Here is a 14,754-nt window from a genome sequence, read left to right as displayed (position 1 = left end):
AGATTCACTAATCCTATAAGATATAACTGTTAGCACATCTGCGGTAGATCTTGCAGAATGGACACCATATTGCGTGTCACTAAGAAGGTTATTTCTGCTGAGGTGGTTGACTATTTCTCTATTTAATATAGATTCCAGCAACCTACTCATGACACACAGGAGACTTATTGGTCTGTACTGAGAGGGAGATGACTTATCACCTGAATTCTTAAATATAGGGCATACTGATGAGGTTTTCCAGGGTGTTGGAAAGCACTTCTGCTTAAGGCAACGCTTAAACAGTTTTGTAAGTATGGGAGCAAGTTCTGGTTGAAACTTTTGTCCTAGGCTATTTGAGATTGAGACGCATACCATAAGGGCATTTTTAGGGAGAAGGAGCAGCTCATCCCATCTACCGCCCTCAGTTGTATCAACCTTTGAAACCTCTCATATATATATATATATATATATATATATATATATATATATATATATATATATATATAACTACTTCATTTACTCACATAAAATTAATATACGAAAGTATAGATTTATGCGTAAACTTTAAGTATTTACTTCAAAAGTGCTCAATACGTAGGTAGAGCTAGTTAGTAATTTATATATGGCGATTAAGCTACACAGAATATGAAAGGGCGCAGTGGATACTAGAAAGCTGATTGGCTAACTAAAACCCTCAACAGAAGAGGACCATATAAAAACAATAAACAACCACAGAATTTGCGCATAATAGGAATTAGCAAAATGCGGGATCGGATTTTGCATGAAAAAAAGTATTTGATGAAACAACAAGTAAGTCAAAGATCTTACTTGAAAACAAAAAAAGTGAAGCAGAAGGAATATGGTGAAGAAAAAGGTGATTACACATGAATGGATAGTCTGGTGGAAGATAAATAATCCAGTGACGGTAAAATCCAAATGTATAACTTAAAAAAAGTTAAAAGAATTTCCATTTGCACAAGTAAAATCCAAGGAAATCCCGTAATATCAATCACCTTTTTCTTCACCATATTCCTTTTGCTTTACTTTTTTGTTTTCAAGTAAGATCTTTGACTTACTTGTTGTTTCATCAAATACTTTTGCATGCAAAATCCGATCCCGCATTTTGCTAATTCCCACCCTCTGATGAGAAGGAAAGTATTTCTTCGAAATTCCGCGGATTAAGGACTATCCACTTATCTAGGGCTTCCTTTTCAGATTAAATATGTTTTTAATTCATTTCAAAGTGTTTTTTAATATGTTTTATTAACTGTTTGCTCGTATATATATATATATATATATATATATATATATATATATATATATATATATATGTATATATATACTCGCACACACACATACACACACATACACACACGCATATATATAGCAAGGAAGCAAAGTCTAAAGAGATTTATAATAAGATATATAATATAATACTTGTTCAGAAAATATTCGCAAGAGAAAGACTGAAGAAAACATTAAAATAGAATTGTATTCATTTCATTTATATTCCTCCCCCTTTTCTCATTCGGGCCAAATGAAATTTCATACTTTAACCATATTATCTCATAATTAAAAGTTCAAAACATATTTTAAATATCGAATCCTTTTTCAATTTTCTTTTCAAAATGTTCCCTCTCCTCTGTCTCCCTATATATAGAAATATATATATATATATATATATATATATATATATATATATATATATATATATATATATATATATATATATATATATATGTATAAATATTACATAGTTGCTCCGAAACATTAACATGTTCAGTGTAGCAACTATGTAATATTTGTCTGTATAAAAAAAAATATTATACTCTGCTCTTTTTATTGAGCACTCTTAATAACTTCGTTTTAATTCATGAGTTTCATCTCCCGAATACAATTAACTTAATATATATATATATATATATATATATATATATATATATATATATATATATATATATATATATATATATATATATATATATATATATATGTTTTATTTTTTATTACCGTTTTATCTGTTCAGTTACATATGTTTCGGATGCCGGACCATGTTTACGATCCAGCAGCATCGTCAGACTTTACAGAAAACCATTTTATCTATTAAATATAGGGTGGAATAAAGGCCGTTGTTTGGAGTGATGTCTTCCAAGCTGGTGTGATGATAGCTGGACTTTTGGCAATTGTTATTCAAGTAAGTAAAAACAGACATGAACATTATTTTTAATGCTGCGTGCACCCAAACGTCCAAATAGTAAAGATTATCACATTTCGTACTGTTGTACTGCCGTTAGGCAAGATGGCGGCACTCATTCTATTTAGGTCGCATGAAATGAAATAATAATAATAATAATAATAATAATAATAATAATAATAATAATAATAATAATAATAATAAAAATAAAAAAATATATAAAAATACACCTAAAAACTATTTGTATTCTTTATGTTATTGAAATAATAATAAAAATAAAAATAAAAAAATATATAAAAATACACCTAAAAACGATTGATATTCTTTATGTTATTGAAATCTACCAGGATACAAAGTGTTGCAGCGTCAAAAAGAAAAAAGAAAGAAAAAAAAATTCTTGCGAATATGAAAAAAGTAAAAGACACACTTTTTTCCCCCCATATTTTTAGTGAGTGTTGAGTTTTCGGTAATCTTGAAGTATACTTAATAGCCGGAGAAATCGAAAAAATTTCACTAAAAACTATCACTAACTCCATTAATTTAGTTTTTTTTTTTTTTACCTGTATACTTTAAGAGTGTAGAAACTCATTGGAAGATAATCTCTGAATTTATCATTAAATCAAAGCACGAAAAAAATGCTGACTCTCGCCCAGTTGTTGTTTGTTGTCGATGCCTTTTTTCTTTTTTCAATAAGTCGATTTGTTTATTTGACAATTAAGAGACAATAAATTTTACAATCAGTTTTCACACTTTAAAAGTGTACGAGTCGGTAAAAATTAAAGTTGAATGGTTTGGCGAAACTTATTAGATGTAATTTTTTTAAATTTTCGATTCCCAGCTGTTAATCATACTGCAAAGTTAACAAGTTATTTTTTATTACGCAGTCATCGTAAAAGGTTTTGTAATCGATCTGATTATATTTAAACGTTTCAATATTTACGAAAACCAGTCAATAAATGTTTTTATTGCAGAATGTTTTTTTCCATAATTCTAAACTTTGAATAGTTAGGGATTTGTTTTAAAGCAAAAATTATATTAATCTTACAGAAACATTTGGTTAGGGGTTATTTTAAAATGGTGCCTCCAGCTTGAACATATGCTTATCATCAGTGCCATCTTTCATCTTTCGTTAAAATTTTCGTGATTGAGCAGTGCAAATCACGTGACGTTTACAGAAGAATGTATAGTTGTATGAATAAACATATTTTAGTTTAAAAATGTGTATTACTTAGATTATTCTAACTACTATTCTCATCTCCGGTGTTATTCTCATAACATTGCGACCGATGTAATCTCCGACCTTCTTTATGTGTCTATTGTCGAACTCTGGAATCTGTACAAAGTTTCAAACGGAGTTTTTTTTTGTTTTGGTTTTGTTTTTATTTAATCAACGAGCGTAGATTGCTATCATTCCGTCAGCCATTACCGGGTAGATGTAGATAAGTATTGATAATTTATATTATATGGATTAATCGAACTACTGTTCTCATCTTGGGGGTCATTCTCACAACGTTTCGGTCAATGGAACTTACGAGTCACTCATGACGTAATTCATTATCTTCTGGAAATTTCTTAATTTCCAGAAGATAATGAATTACCTCATGAGTTACTCGTAAGTTCCATTGACCGAAAATTCATTATCTTCTGAAAATTTCTTGATTTCCAGAGGATAATGAATTGCGTCATGAGTGACTCATAAGCTCCATGACCGAAAATTCATTATCTTCTGGAAATTAAGAAATTTATTACGTCATGAGTGACTCGTAAGTTCCATTGGCCGAAACGTTGTGAGAATGACACCCAAGATAATGCTAATATGGATTATTGTGAATTGTAATAGTGTTATCTTTCAATTAATCATAATTTCACTCTCGTGTTCTATTCGTGTTCATTATTCTGCCAGTTCTATTTTGCTACCGACCCATTTTATTATTAGATGGAGGGGGGCAGTTTTGCCCAGTCGTAAAATACGCTTAAATATGATATTTTAATTTGTCCAGATTTCGTATATATTATTATAGAGTCGTGATTTCAAAAATTAAAAAAAGAAAGTATTTGGGTGCTATCAGATAGAATCGAAACCGAAAGCAAAACTGTAGCATTCAAAGCTGGTGACGTCACCTCTTTACCAACGTTACACGCAAATGAACTGATTAAAATGAACTAAGATGATTGTACAACATGTATAACGATTTTTTCTATCTTGGCCCTTTTTACCCCTTAAAACTCTTTTAACCAGCGAAAAGAACAGTTCAGAAAAAAAAATCCAATCATTTGAGGCCTCTAGTGCCGCTCTGCGACTTTTAGTTTCGGGGAGATAGAGTTTGAAAATATGGAGACAGACAGACATAGTGAGTTTTATAAATTAGATTACGTTCTAAAAGTCGAATTTATCTGACAAGGTTGATTTTAATTCGAATTTTCTCAGTCTGATATTGCTACGTTTACATTATCACGGCAAATAGGTTGAAATATTATGTAAAAAGATTTGTCTGGAAAGTGGAGAGACGAAGCTTAATGGAGATCATCACTTCAGTAACAAATCTTAATTTGTTTATGAATTTTTGAGATAAGGATTGATAATTTGTATTATTTGGATTATTCTGACTACTGTTCTCATCCTCAGTGGTAGTCACACAACGGTTCGGTCGATATAATCTTCGATCTTTCTCATGTGTATCTTGTCATGTGTATTTCGTCGTATCTGCACGGAATTTGGAAGAGAACCCTTTATTTAATCCAAAGGATTCGCATGCGGTCGTTCTATTATCAATGGTTGGGTAGAAATCTTAAGTAATTCGTAATTGCATGGTTGTACTGCTCACACTGAAGATTTAACCGCCAACCTTCAGAAGAGTGACACTTACAACTGAGTTTAACCTAGTTATTTAACCGTTACGTCACAGATATTCTAGCATAAATTTTGCTCGCCTTAAAGCGTTTTTTTTTAAATTTTATTTTCGTTTTTGATGCATAGTTTTACTGCTTACTATATAGATTCTTATTTTATAGCCGAATTGTAATTCATGACGACGATGTTAAATATTGTTTACTGCTTTATAATGTTATTAACTTGTGCCTAATAAGTATATGGGAGGTTTTATTGATGTTTGTACTAATGATCTTGTTCAAATAAAATCAACAAAAAAGCAACGAAAGAAGCCATCAAAATTGTAAAAATCATAAACAATTTTGTTTATGCCGAAAATAACAAGGTTTAGTAGTAAGATTCCATATTAAGTATGACTTTTCGTGGATGCAATGCGTATATATATATATATATATATATATATATATATATATATATATATATATATATATATATATATATATACATATATATGTGTATAAAGCTGAATGTCTGTGTGTGCGTGTCTGGTCACGAATAGGCTCCTATATGGTTGACTATTATAGAAAACTGATCACATATAATGATAGAAGATGTATCGAGACATAGGAATGGATATGTTTGATCTGGCATAATGATTATTCATTAAAATTGTGAGATCTTCGTACGCTCCTGGTCCACAAAGTATGGAAATAAAAAATTAAAAAATTAAAAAAAAAACGTTTACAAGTGTTTTTGATATAGGTGTACATAATAATACTTTTTCGGCAAAAAAAAACAAACAAAAAACGGTTAAAATCCTCGCCCTATGTCCGAATAAACTTTATGTAAAATTTCAAATATTTAGACCAAAAATTGGCTGAGAGGTCAAGTTTTTTTTATCTTTGAGCCCAATTTTAACCCCTTAATATTTATTGTTTTGGGCTCAAATCAAATTAAAAAGTTTGATCCATGTCCAAGGAAGTTTTATCTGAAATTTCAAATGTTTAGATCCAAAATTAGCGGAGGAGTTTGGTAGAGTTTACAAAGGTCAAATCGTTGAACTTTGACGACTTGAAAACCAAATTTCTGGACGAAAACCGATTAAAAAGATTTTTCCAAATCTCAATATCCCTTATGTCAAATCTCGAGTCTGTAGACTGAAAATTGACAGAGTAATTTGGTAGGGAAATGTACACAGACCAAACAAACAGACAGACACAAACACACACACACACACATTTTCCCTTATATATATATATATATATGGGATTGTTGAATTTTTATTTATTTTTTATTAGCGATTAATTTCTTCTTTTTACTTCGCTCCCTGAGCGTTTATATTATAAGAAAGGAGTTATTCGCTCTTTGTTTACATTTTCTTCGCCTTTTAGGACGTATTTACTTTTTTTAATGTAATTAAATATTAATTACTAATTATTAATTAATAATTACTACGTGCATAAAAGTAAGTTATCTATATGTACTTTTGTGCACGTAGTAATTATTAATTAATAATTAATAACTAATATTAATATATATATATATATATATATGTGTGTGTGTGTGTGTGTGTGTGTGTGAGAGAATTAAAGTAAAATTCTTTAACAATGAATATATGAAAAATAATTATATTTATTTCCTTAATCCATGGATTTTCAATGATGGCTCATATCATCAGAGGAAATGAAATGCAATTAGCAAAATGATCAGTTTTGAATAAACAAATAGTTTGCTCATCGTCACATATAGTGAAAAAGTTATTGAAAAAAAAAAACAATTATATATAAACATTATACATAAAGGATATCATACAACCTCGGCAATCCAACGTTGAAAGGAGTTCGATTATTTCCGGGATATTTCTGCCAGATTGGACGAATAATAATCCAAAGGATAACTTGGAGATAATAGAGTAATCAGTAACATTTGAAACAAACTCCAAATTGGAGGAAACATCTAGAATACGTAAAATTCCCGTGATGTCCTTTCCAAACTTATAAAAGATGGTAATTTATTTCGGCGAGGTAAGTAAATATCATATATATATATATATATATATATATATATATATATATATATATATATATATATATATATATATATATATATATTCATCATTCACTTCAACAATGCTCGATACATAATATATATATATAATCTCCTCCGGCTGTAATGCACTTGTACTATTCCAACAGCTTTTGGAAGACTCAGTGGAACCGCTCTTGTGTGAGCGTGTCAATGACCCTCATCACAGCCCGTTTTATCTCCTCAATTCTCTCATAACGACAGCTTCTAAGGTTTTCCTTGAGCTTAGGTAATAACCAAAAATCACAGAGAGCAATGTCTGCACTATAGGTAGGGCGAGGAACTGTCTTGATGCCCATCTTGATCTATTAGTTTATGGTCTTCTTTGAGCAACACTGGGACAAACTTCATGCAAATCTTCCACGTCTTCAGTTCCTCGCGAATAATTGTGTGGACAGTTCCCACACTGACATCAAACTGTGCACTTATTGTCGCTATAGACACACGACGATACTAAGCCATGAAATTCTTTCTTCGACTAATCAATTCTGGTGTTCTGATTCTTCTAGTATTTTTACAAGTTCTTTGGGACTACTATTATTATTATTATTATTATTATTAGTAGTAGTAGTAGTAGTAGTAGTAGTATTAGTATTAGTAGTATTAGTTGTAGTAGTAGTAGTTATCGTGTGTAATACAAATTAAACCAAATTTACACAAACAAACACTGTTTTCTTTTTAGGGAACATTGACCGTTGGTGGAATTCAACACGTGTGGGAAGTCAATAAAAAATGGGGTCGAATACGTTTCAACGAGTAAGCATTTTAAAAATATTTCTTGTAATTGAATTTATATATATGTAATTGGTCCGTTATGAAAAGTAAAATATCACTTGTATTATCAAATTGTCTTATTGTGTAAATATAAGTTAGTAGTTGTTATATCATACCAACAGAAATTAGAATAATAATTAAAAAAAAAAAAAAGAAAAGATTTTTATTCTATCAATAAAATAAAAACATATATCAAAATGAAGTTGGTCTATTTCCCGAATTTGTCATCAATAGCTTTTTTCTATAAAAGCAATATTTGGTTTTATCTAGCAAGTCAATTACGGTAAGCATTAGTTTGTAATTTACAAATGAAAATTGAAATTACAATTGATTTCATTGAGTACATACTGCATCTTTTTAGTAAGAAAAACTTTCGAATATACTTCCTCATTTTAATCGGTTAATCATCTATCCTATTTGGCAAACGAAATTACTTTTTTTTTTTTACAAATGAAAATTGTAAATGGCATACAAAAATCACTGGGTAAGTCTTCACTCACAACTTTTCATCTACATACATACTTCGTTAAAACAACAACAACAACAACAACAACAACAACAACATCACTAACACCACGACTAGAATGAAAGCATGTTTTTCACTTACAATTTTCACATTTAAAATTTAAAAAAGTACAGCTTTTCTCTTAGCCACCCCCTCAGTCAACACCGATTAAATATTAGTATAAAGTTACCGATATTTTATTCGAACGCTTACGTCTTTACTTTTTCTTCCGCTATGACATACTTATTCCGACCGTTATCTATAACATGAATCTCAGTTGTCTGTTAGTGCGTGTGTTTGTCCAGCAAAAAGTAAAAAAAAAAATATTTTTAAATAGGACCATCATGATTATGATATTGTCGGAACTGTCAATCCTTCGGACGTGTAATATCGAAAATTCAGAAAAAAATATTAATGTTTTCTACCTTAACAACTGCAAAATCTGGTGGAAGTCATGTAAAATCTTCTCTTTCGAAACGATTTTAACATCTGTGTATACGTGAACACCATTCATCTCTTGCATACATTAAGTACAAAAAGTTCGCCGTAGCCGATTGGGTTGGAGGGTTGGCTCATAATTGTTAGTTTAGAGGTTCGCACCCACCTTATGTTTTTTTCATTTGCATTTAAACAGGATTAAAAGATTTTAAAAAGATTTGTTGCGTTGTATTATTTACTTGGCATTTTTTTTTTTCGGCGGTTAATTAAATTAAAAGAAAAAACATTTTTCTTATTTCGATTTTTTTTTTATCGGCGGTTGAAATTAGCTGAGGGTTGTGTAAATCAAAAGTATTTTTTTAATATTCGTAGCAGTGGGCCGACATTAGTGGATTTTTCTTTCAAATTGATATAAATTATTGCACAATAAACATAATTGAATTAAGAAAAAAATCATTTAGAAATTGTAGTCATCTGTTCACCAAGGCTTTCTTAACAATTACAATCTACGCATGCGTGACTTCTACTTTCATTTTAAAAGTATAAATTTGTATCATTATAAAGTCGTTGCGATGTTAATCTAATGGATAGTGTGGCCGCTTACCGAGTTAACTTTTTTTCAGATTCGCGCCCAGGTTCTTTTAAAATTGAATTAATTTCAGTTTGCTTTATTTTTTTAAGTTTTTTCTATCCTATCTTTCAAGGATACATAACACATTCTGAAGTTGACAGATTGTGCTGAGATAACAACTCACAAAGCAACATGACCGCTTCAACGGATCGTAAAAAGAAATCTTTCTAGACTGAGGCAGCATTTATGAAATTCGCTTAAAGTGGTATATAATCCTCAAAAAGTGCTCAATATCATGAGAATAGCTTCGTCTTTGTATCCAGTCTGCCGAAGAATCTGGCGAGTAGGTGGTCAGGTAGTTATTCTTTTTTAGAGCGATTACATTTTCGTGTTTTTATCCGTTTTTTTTTACCGTATATTTTAAATTTCCTCCTCCATATAATCGGATAGGAATGGGGGTTTCGATGTTACCCACGATTGAATCGACATATAGTAATGAAAAAGTTCTCAATATCGTTAGTGTAGCAGGTGTGTCCAAACGGAACTTTATTTCTTCTATTTTTTTATTTGTAGACTGGGCAACGCTGGATATCGCTGCTAGTTTTCTATAATAATAATAGGGAACATTTCAAATATACACTGCAATTTGGTTGCATTTGTAATCAATGCACAAAAAATTACAAATTGCCATTTTCAATCAAAGCAATTGATTGCCTACTCTAGTCGGAGACCAATCGCGGTGCACCGGGAGGAAGCTCCACATGCCTCCCTACAGTGACTTAATCCACAATGCATTGTAATCTACATTGCACTGTAGAGAACCTACTGTTGATTTTATAAACTTATTTTTCATACATAATGGTGTAATTAAAGTTTAAAATGCAAAAGTCAAGTATCATGGTTCAGTTGTGCTTTAAGTAGAAATATTCATTTCGAATGATGTCCTGTCATATCAAAGAACCTACTGTTGATTTTATATGAAGGATCTTTCTATTTGTGTGGTAATAAAACTTTCAAATGCAATTGTTATGTTAGTATGTATTATGTACATTATGTTTGTATTAGTATTATAGTAGTATGTATAAGGTGTTAGCTTTGGTCAAAACCGCCCGTTCCTTCTTTCATCGAATTATTTCGATTATCGATTATTGATACGTATCAATTACATTTCGATACAATGCATATCTAAGAACATTGCAAGATACATAAAATACATTTGTCGAATTCCAGAATTTAACTTTAGCCATTAAACTTATATATATATATATATATATATATATATATATATATATATATATATATATATATATATATATATATATATATATATATATATACATATATATTAACTGAAAATTTAAAATATTTACAGATTGTATAATGCTGATGATAGTAGTTGGAGCCATTTGTGAAAGTTTAGCAAAAAGAGGACCATTGATTGGAGCTCAGATGAGCACTTGCCATGAAAATAACGATAGAGCAGAGTCAGGCTTGCAATGTCTCTTCTGTGGGAAAAAGGTTGCAGCGAAAAGAAAAGGGCATTACTTACTAGGTTAGAATCCAGTTTTCAACTCTATTAACGCAAGATAGGGAGCGCCGAGCAGTTCTTGCCCAGATGTGGCAGTAGTACTCAATTTTAGGATGTGTTTGGCTCTTATACAGATAGAGTATTGCATCGACAGTGAGATACCTATGAAGCGGTAGAATGATTCAATCATTTTTCCAGCGCTCTTTGCAACAGATTTAGTGCTTGTGTTCCATTTCAGATCAGGAGTGAAGGATATGGATAGAGATTACATGGTATAATTCGAAAATAAACTGACTAGCAAGGTCACCCGGCAATGTCCGGGACAAAATTGTAACATATTTTTATTGAAACTTGTATCTCTCTATCTTTCTCTCTTTCCCCGTACCCCGTTTTATTCCTCCCTCTTCTTCGGCTTCTCTTTCTCCTCGGCCCACCAAATTCTTTTCTAGTTAGACATACACATACAGACAGACAACTCTCCTTTATATATTAGATTTCTTGAGTAATGGTTCGACAATTTTTTTTCCAAATTACTACATAACACTGAATAACCGACCTTCTCTAACGACACCTGCACCAGGTGACCTTCAGAGAATCATTTTTATTTTTAATTTTAGACATTTTTCATCTAGATCAAGTGCTGATCGAAACTATACCAACTTTATGGGCCTTTGTTTAGTAGTTTTGGACTTTTAATTGGAGATACAAACACACAGACAACTGCCATTTATATATTAGATTACTTTCGATTTTTCAGATTTCATTTTGACCCAACGATTCGTCATACATTTTGGAATCTTCTTTGTGGAGCTGGCGTCGGTTGGATGGCAATCTTCGGAATCAGCCAAGCCAGCGTGCAAAGATTTTCGGCGCTGCCAACGTTGAAACAAGCCCGACAGTAAGATCTATTCACATGTTGGTTTCTTCTTTAACTTTCTTTCCTTTCTTACGTTCTCTTTAAAAGAAGAAGAATGAAAAAAAGGAAGAGGACGCATTAGAAAATAAAGGAGAAATCGTTCGTATTGTGTGACTGGCAAAATGTGAATTCGTTATAGATTTGGTTTGATTAAATGTGGAATGTGAACCGTATTATTGTGGAATGTGAATTGTTTTTAGATTGAATGTAAAATGTGAACTGTTTTTAGATTGAGTTTTGAACTACACGTGGCGTAATTATGGCAATCTATTATATAAAAGAAAAAGTGTGTTTGAGTGTATGTAGCAGACTAAAAGTCAGAAACTCCATCAGATACACCAAAAAACATTATACCATCGAATTCAATGTGATCATAGAATGGCTCTGGTAAAAATATCACTGTAATATTTATTGCCTACTAGGGACCAAATTAGTACATAGGGGAGGGAAAATAAGATAGTATTTTTTTTCATTCTTTATGGTAGTTTTTAAAACAACACTGAAATGAAGTCACACAGCAATCAGTCAGATTTCTTTTATTTCATTCTTTATTTTTATTATATTGAAGAAATTTTTGAGACAGAGAACAAGAGAGAGAGAGAGACAGAGAGAGACAGAGAGAGAGAGAGAGGGGGGGGAGGGAGAATTTTATGATTAATAAGCATCTATACTGAATTTTATGGTCTGTATATCCGAGAAAGCACAACGCTATCTGGCGAAAGTTTGATCGTTTATTCGTGAAGTCAAATAAGTCTGCCATATTTTGTGCATCTCTAATTTCTGAGATATCTGATCCCGCCAGTTCAACACTTCCGGGCAATGCCAGGTATTTCTGCTAGAGTAGAAGCAAAGAAAAAGGATGATTTTGTTTATGATATTGTAAAACATTTTCGATTGAATGTTCACTTAATAAATGTATTATTTTCAAGCGCCATCTTGTTGAATATCATCGTGGTATCGGCCATTATCTTCTTGGCGTGTGTGGCGGGAATTACCGTGTTTGCCTATTATGCAACTAAAGGATGCGACCCATTGTCTTCACAGCAGATTCAAAACGCCAATCAAGTAAGTAACTATATTTTCAATCCTTCTTCTTCTTCTTCTTCTTCTTCTTCTTCTTCTTCTTCTTCTTCTTCTTCAGTAGGAGTTTTCACACAGGCCATCATCAAAGATTTCTCTTGGAGAACAACCTATGATGTTTGAGTGACAACAAGTCTCCCCAGATGTCCAGTACTCTCCACCTTCTTCAATAATCTTTGCAAATGAATTTGCGTTATCGCAACAGTCGTTTACCATTGATTTCTCGTTGGCAGCGATTATTATGATTATTATTGTAGTTCCTATTTACTTGCCTCTTCACTGTGGCAGTGTTTGTTTTAATATGAGGAAAATTCAACCCCCTACTCAATAGAAAGGCGTTATGGGTTGGAACAAAAATTTAAAAAATTCCTCAGTCTAAAAAAAGATATCTTCTTAATTTACAAACAACAGAAAATATTAAGCATAGTATCAGAACATATACTACACTTTGCTCCGTGTCAAAAGGCCAAACAAATGTAATTTTATGCATAGACCGAAGAAATCGCTAAGAGTTGACAAATTTTTATCAGGTGCAGGTACGAAAATAAAACAATACGATATCGAACTTTAAAACAGGTTATGGACATGCAAGTTGCACGAGCAGGTAATTGACTTCTCTATGTTCCAATAAGAAAATATGTGTTGAATGAGACTATTTATTCTCTTGCGCCAGATAAACCAGACTCAAAAACAATTTCTTTTTCTTTTAAATTCTTATTTATATTAAACAATGCACAAAGATTACTATTTGAGACTATACCTATGTAGGGAGTTTAGCAGCGTGATGTCTGTTCACATTACACTTGAACTTCTGCATATCAATATATTCAGGGAAGCAAGAGACCACAAGGTAATTCAAAAGCCTAGCAGTTCGAGGGAAGAAGAGCAGAAGGCTTTCTAGCACCTAGGGTCTCTACAATGAAGAGGTGCGATTTTGCTGCTTGTCGAGTAAGTCATGGGTATTTACGTCGAGGGGGCATAAATGCTATGAATTCATCAGAGCACATTCCATTGATATACTTGTAAAACAGGAGTGCAACATTACAGAGTAGAACAGGGGTTGGAATTTGGTTGATAACACAGGACCAATTAAGATGGAGACTCTTTTTCGGACATTGTCTAAGAGGGGCGACTAGTGATAGACGCACCAGCTCAGATGTGACAACAATACTCCATGCTTCTTTGCTGCAACCTTGCCAATGTCTTTAATGAATTTGTGTCAAGTCATGTTGCCTGTGAATGCTAAGCCGAGAAGTTTGAACAAAGAGTTCTCGGGTAGGGTGTAATCAGTCATGGCAATTGCTTGAGGAGGCTTCATGTCATTTTTAAAGGAAAGAAGCTTAGTCTTAGCAGCATTAAATGTCATCCTTTTACACCCCCTTCCACTATAGACTAAGATACTAGCCATTGCCTTGAATATATTTATAGTCGTTTTTCCAAGTTATTTGAAGTTGTAAAGGAAAAAGAAATACGAAAAAATGCCAAATTTTATCCATACAAAAGTACATCAATTTGACAATTTGTCCGAACAACTAAAAGTAGAGTTAGTAGTTCGAAATGCAAAGAAATGTTTCAAGTAAAGAACGGGCTGCTTCATCTGCAAGAAAAAAGGTGAATAAACATGTCCATTTCAGTTGTTGCCATGTGCGTTTGCGTGTAAGTATTATGCATTATAGAAGGTGTGTGTTTGTTTTCCTCTGTTTAGTCAGTGAATGTGTACGTAAAATTGTGCGTGCATGAGTTCGATTACTAGTATGTATGTACTATCGTTGTCTGTAAAGTAGTTTGTGAATGTTTTTCGTCGCGTGTGCCACTTGCCCTTAGCCCAATGGCCAAAGCCATTTTCAGGAACGT

General features: G+C 32.0%; 1 protein-coding gene across 2 annotated transcripts in view; it reads left to right on the top strand.

Moving 5' to 3' along the window:
* Positions 1–14,754, top strand: part of LOC145291123 (sodium-coupled monocarboxylate transporter 1-like) — an 82,771-nt gene that overhangs the window by 14,987 nt on the left and 53,030 nt on the right. For both annotated transcript variants that reach the window (XM_080136645.1, XM_080136639.1), the window contains 4 exons: positions 2,093–2,173; positions 7,771–7,844; positions 11,662–11,802; positions 12,750–12,885. In XM_080136645.1, the coding sequence (XP_079992771.1) occupies positions 2,093–2,173; positions 7,771–7,844; positions 11,662–11,802; positions 12,750–12,885 (432 nt within the window). The remainder of the gene's footprint in view (positions 1–2,092; positions 2,174–7,770; positions 7,845–11,661; positions 11,803–12,749; positions 12,886–14,754) is intronic.

Source organism: Euprymna scolopes, chromosome 2, assembly GCF_053919585.1.
Source record: "Euprymna scolopes isolate OS-2025 chromosome 2, ASM5391958v1, whole genome shotgun sequence".
In the NCBI taxonomy this organism is placed as follows: Eukaryota; Metazoa; Mollusca; class Cephalopoda; order Sepiida; family Sepiolidae; genus Euprymna; species Euprymna scolopes.
This window is presented reverse-complemented; position numbering and strand designations above follow the sequence as displayed.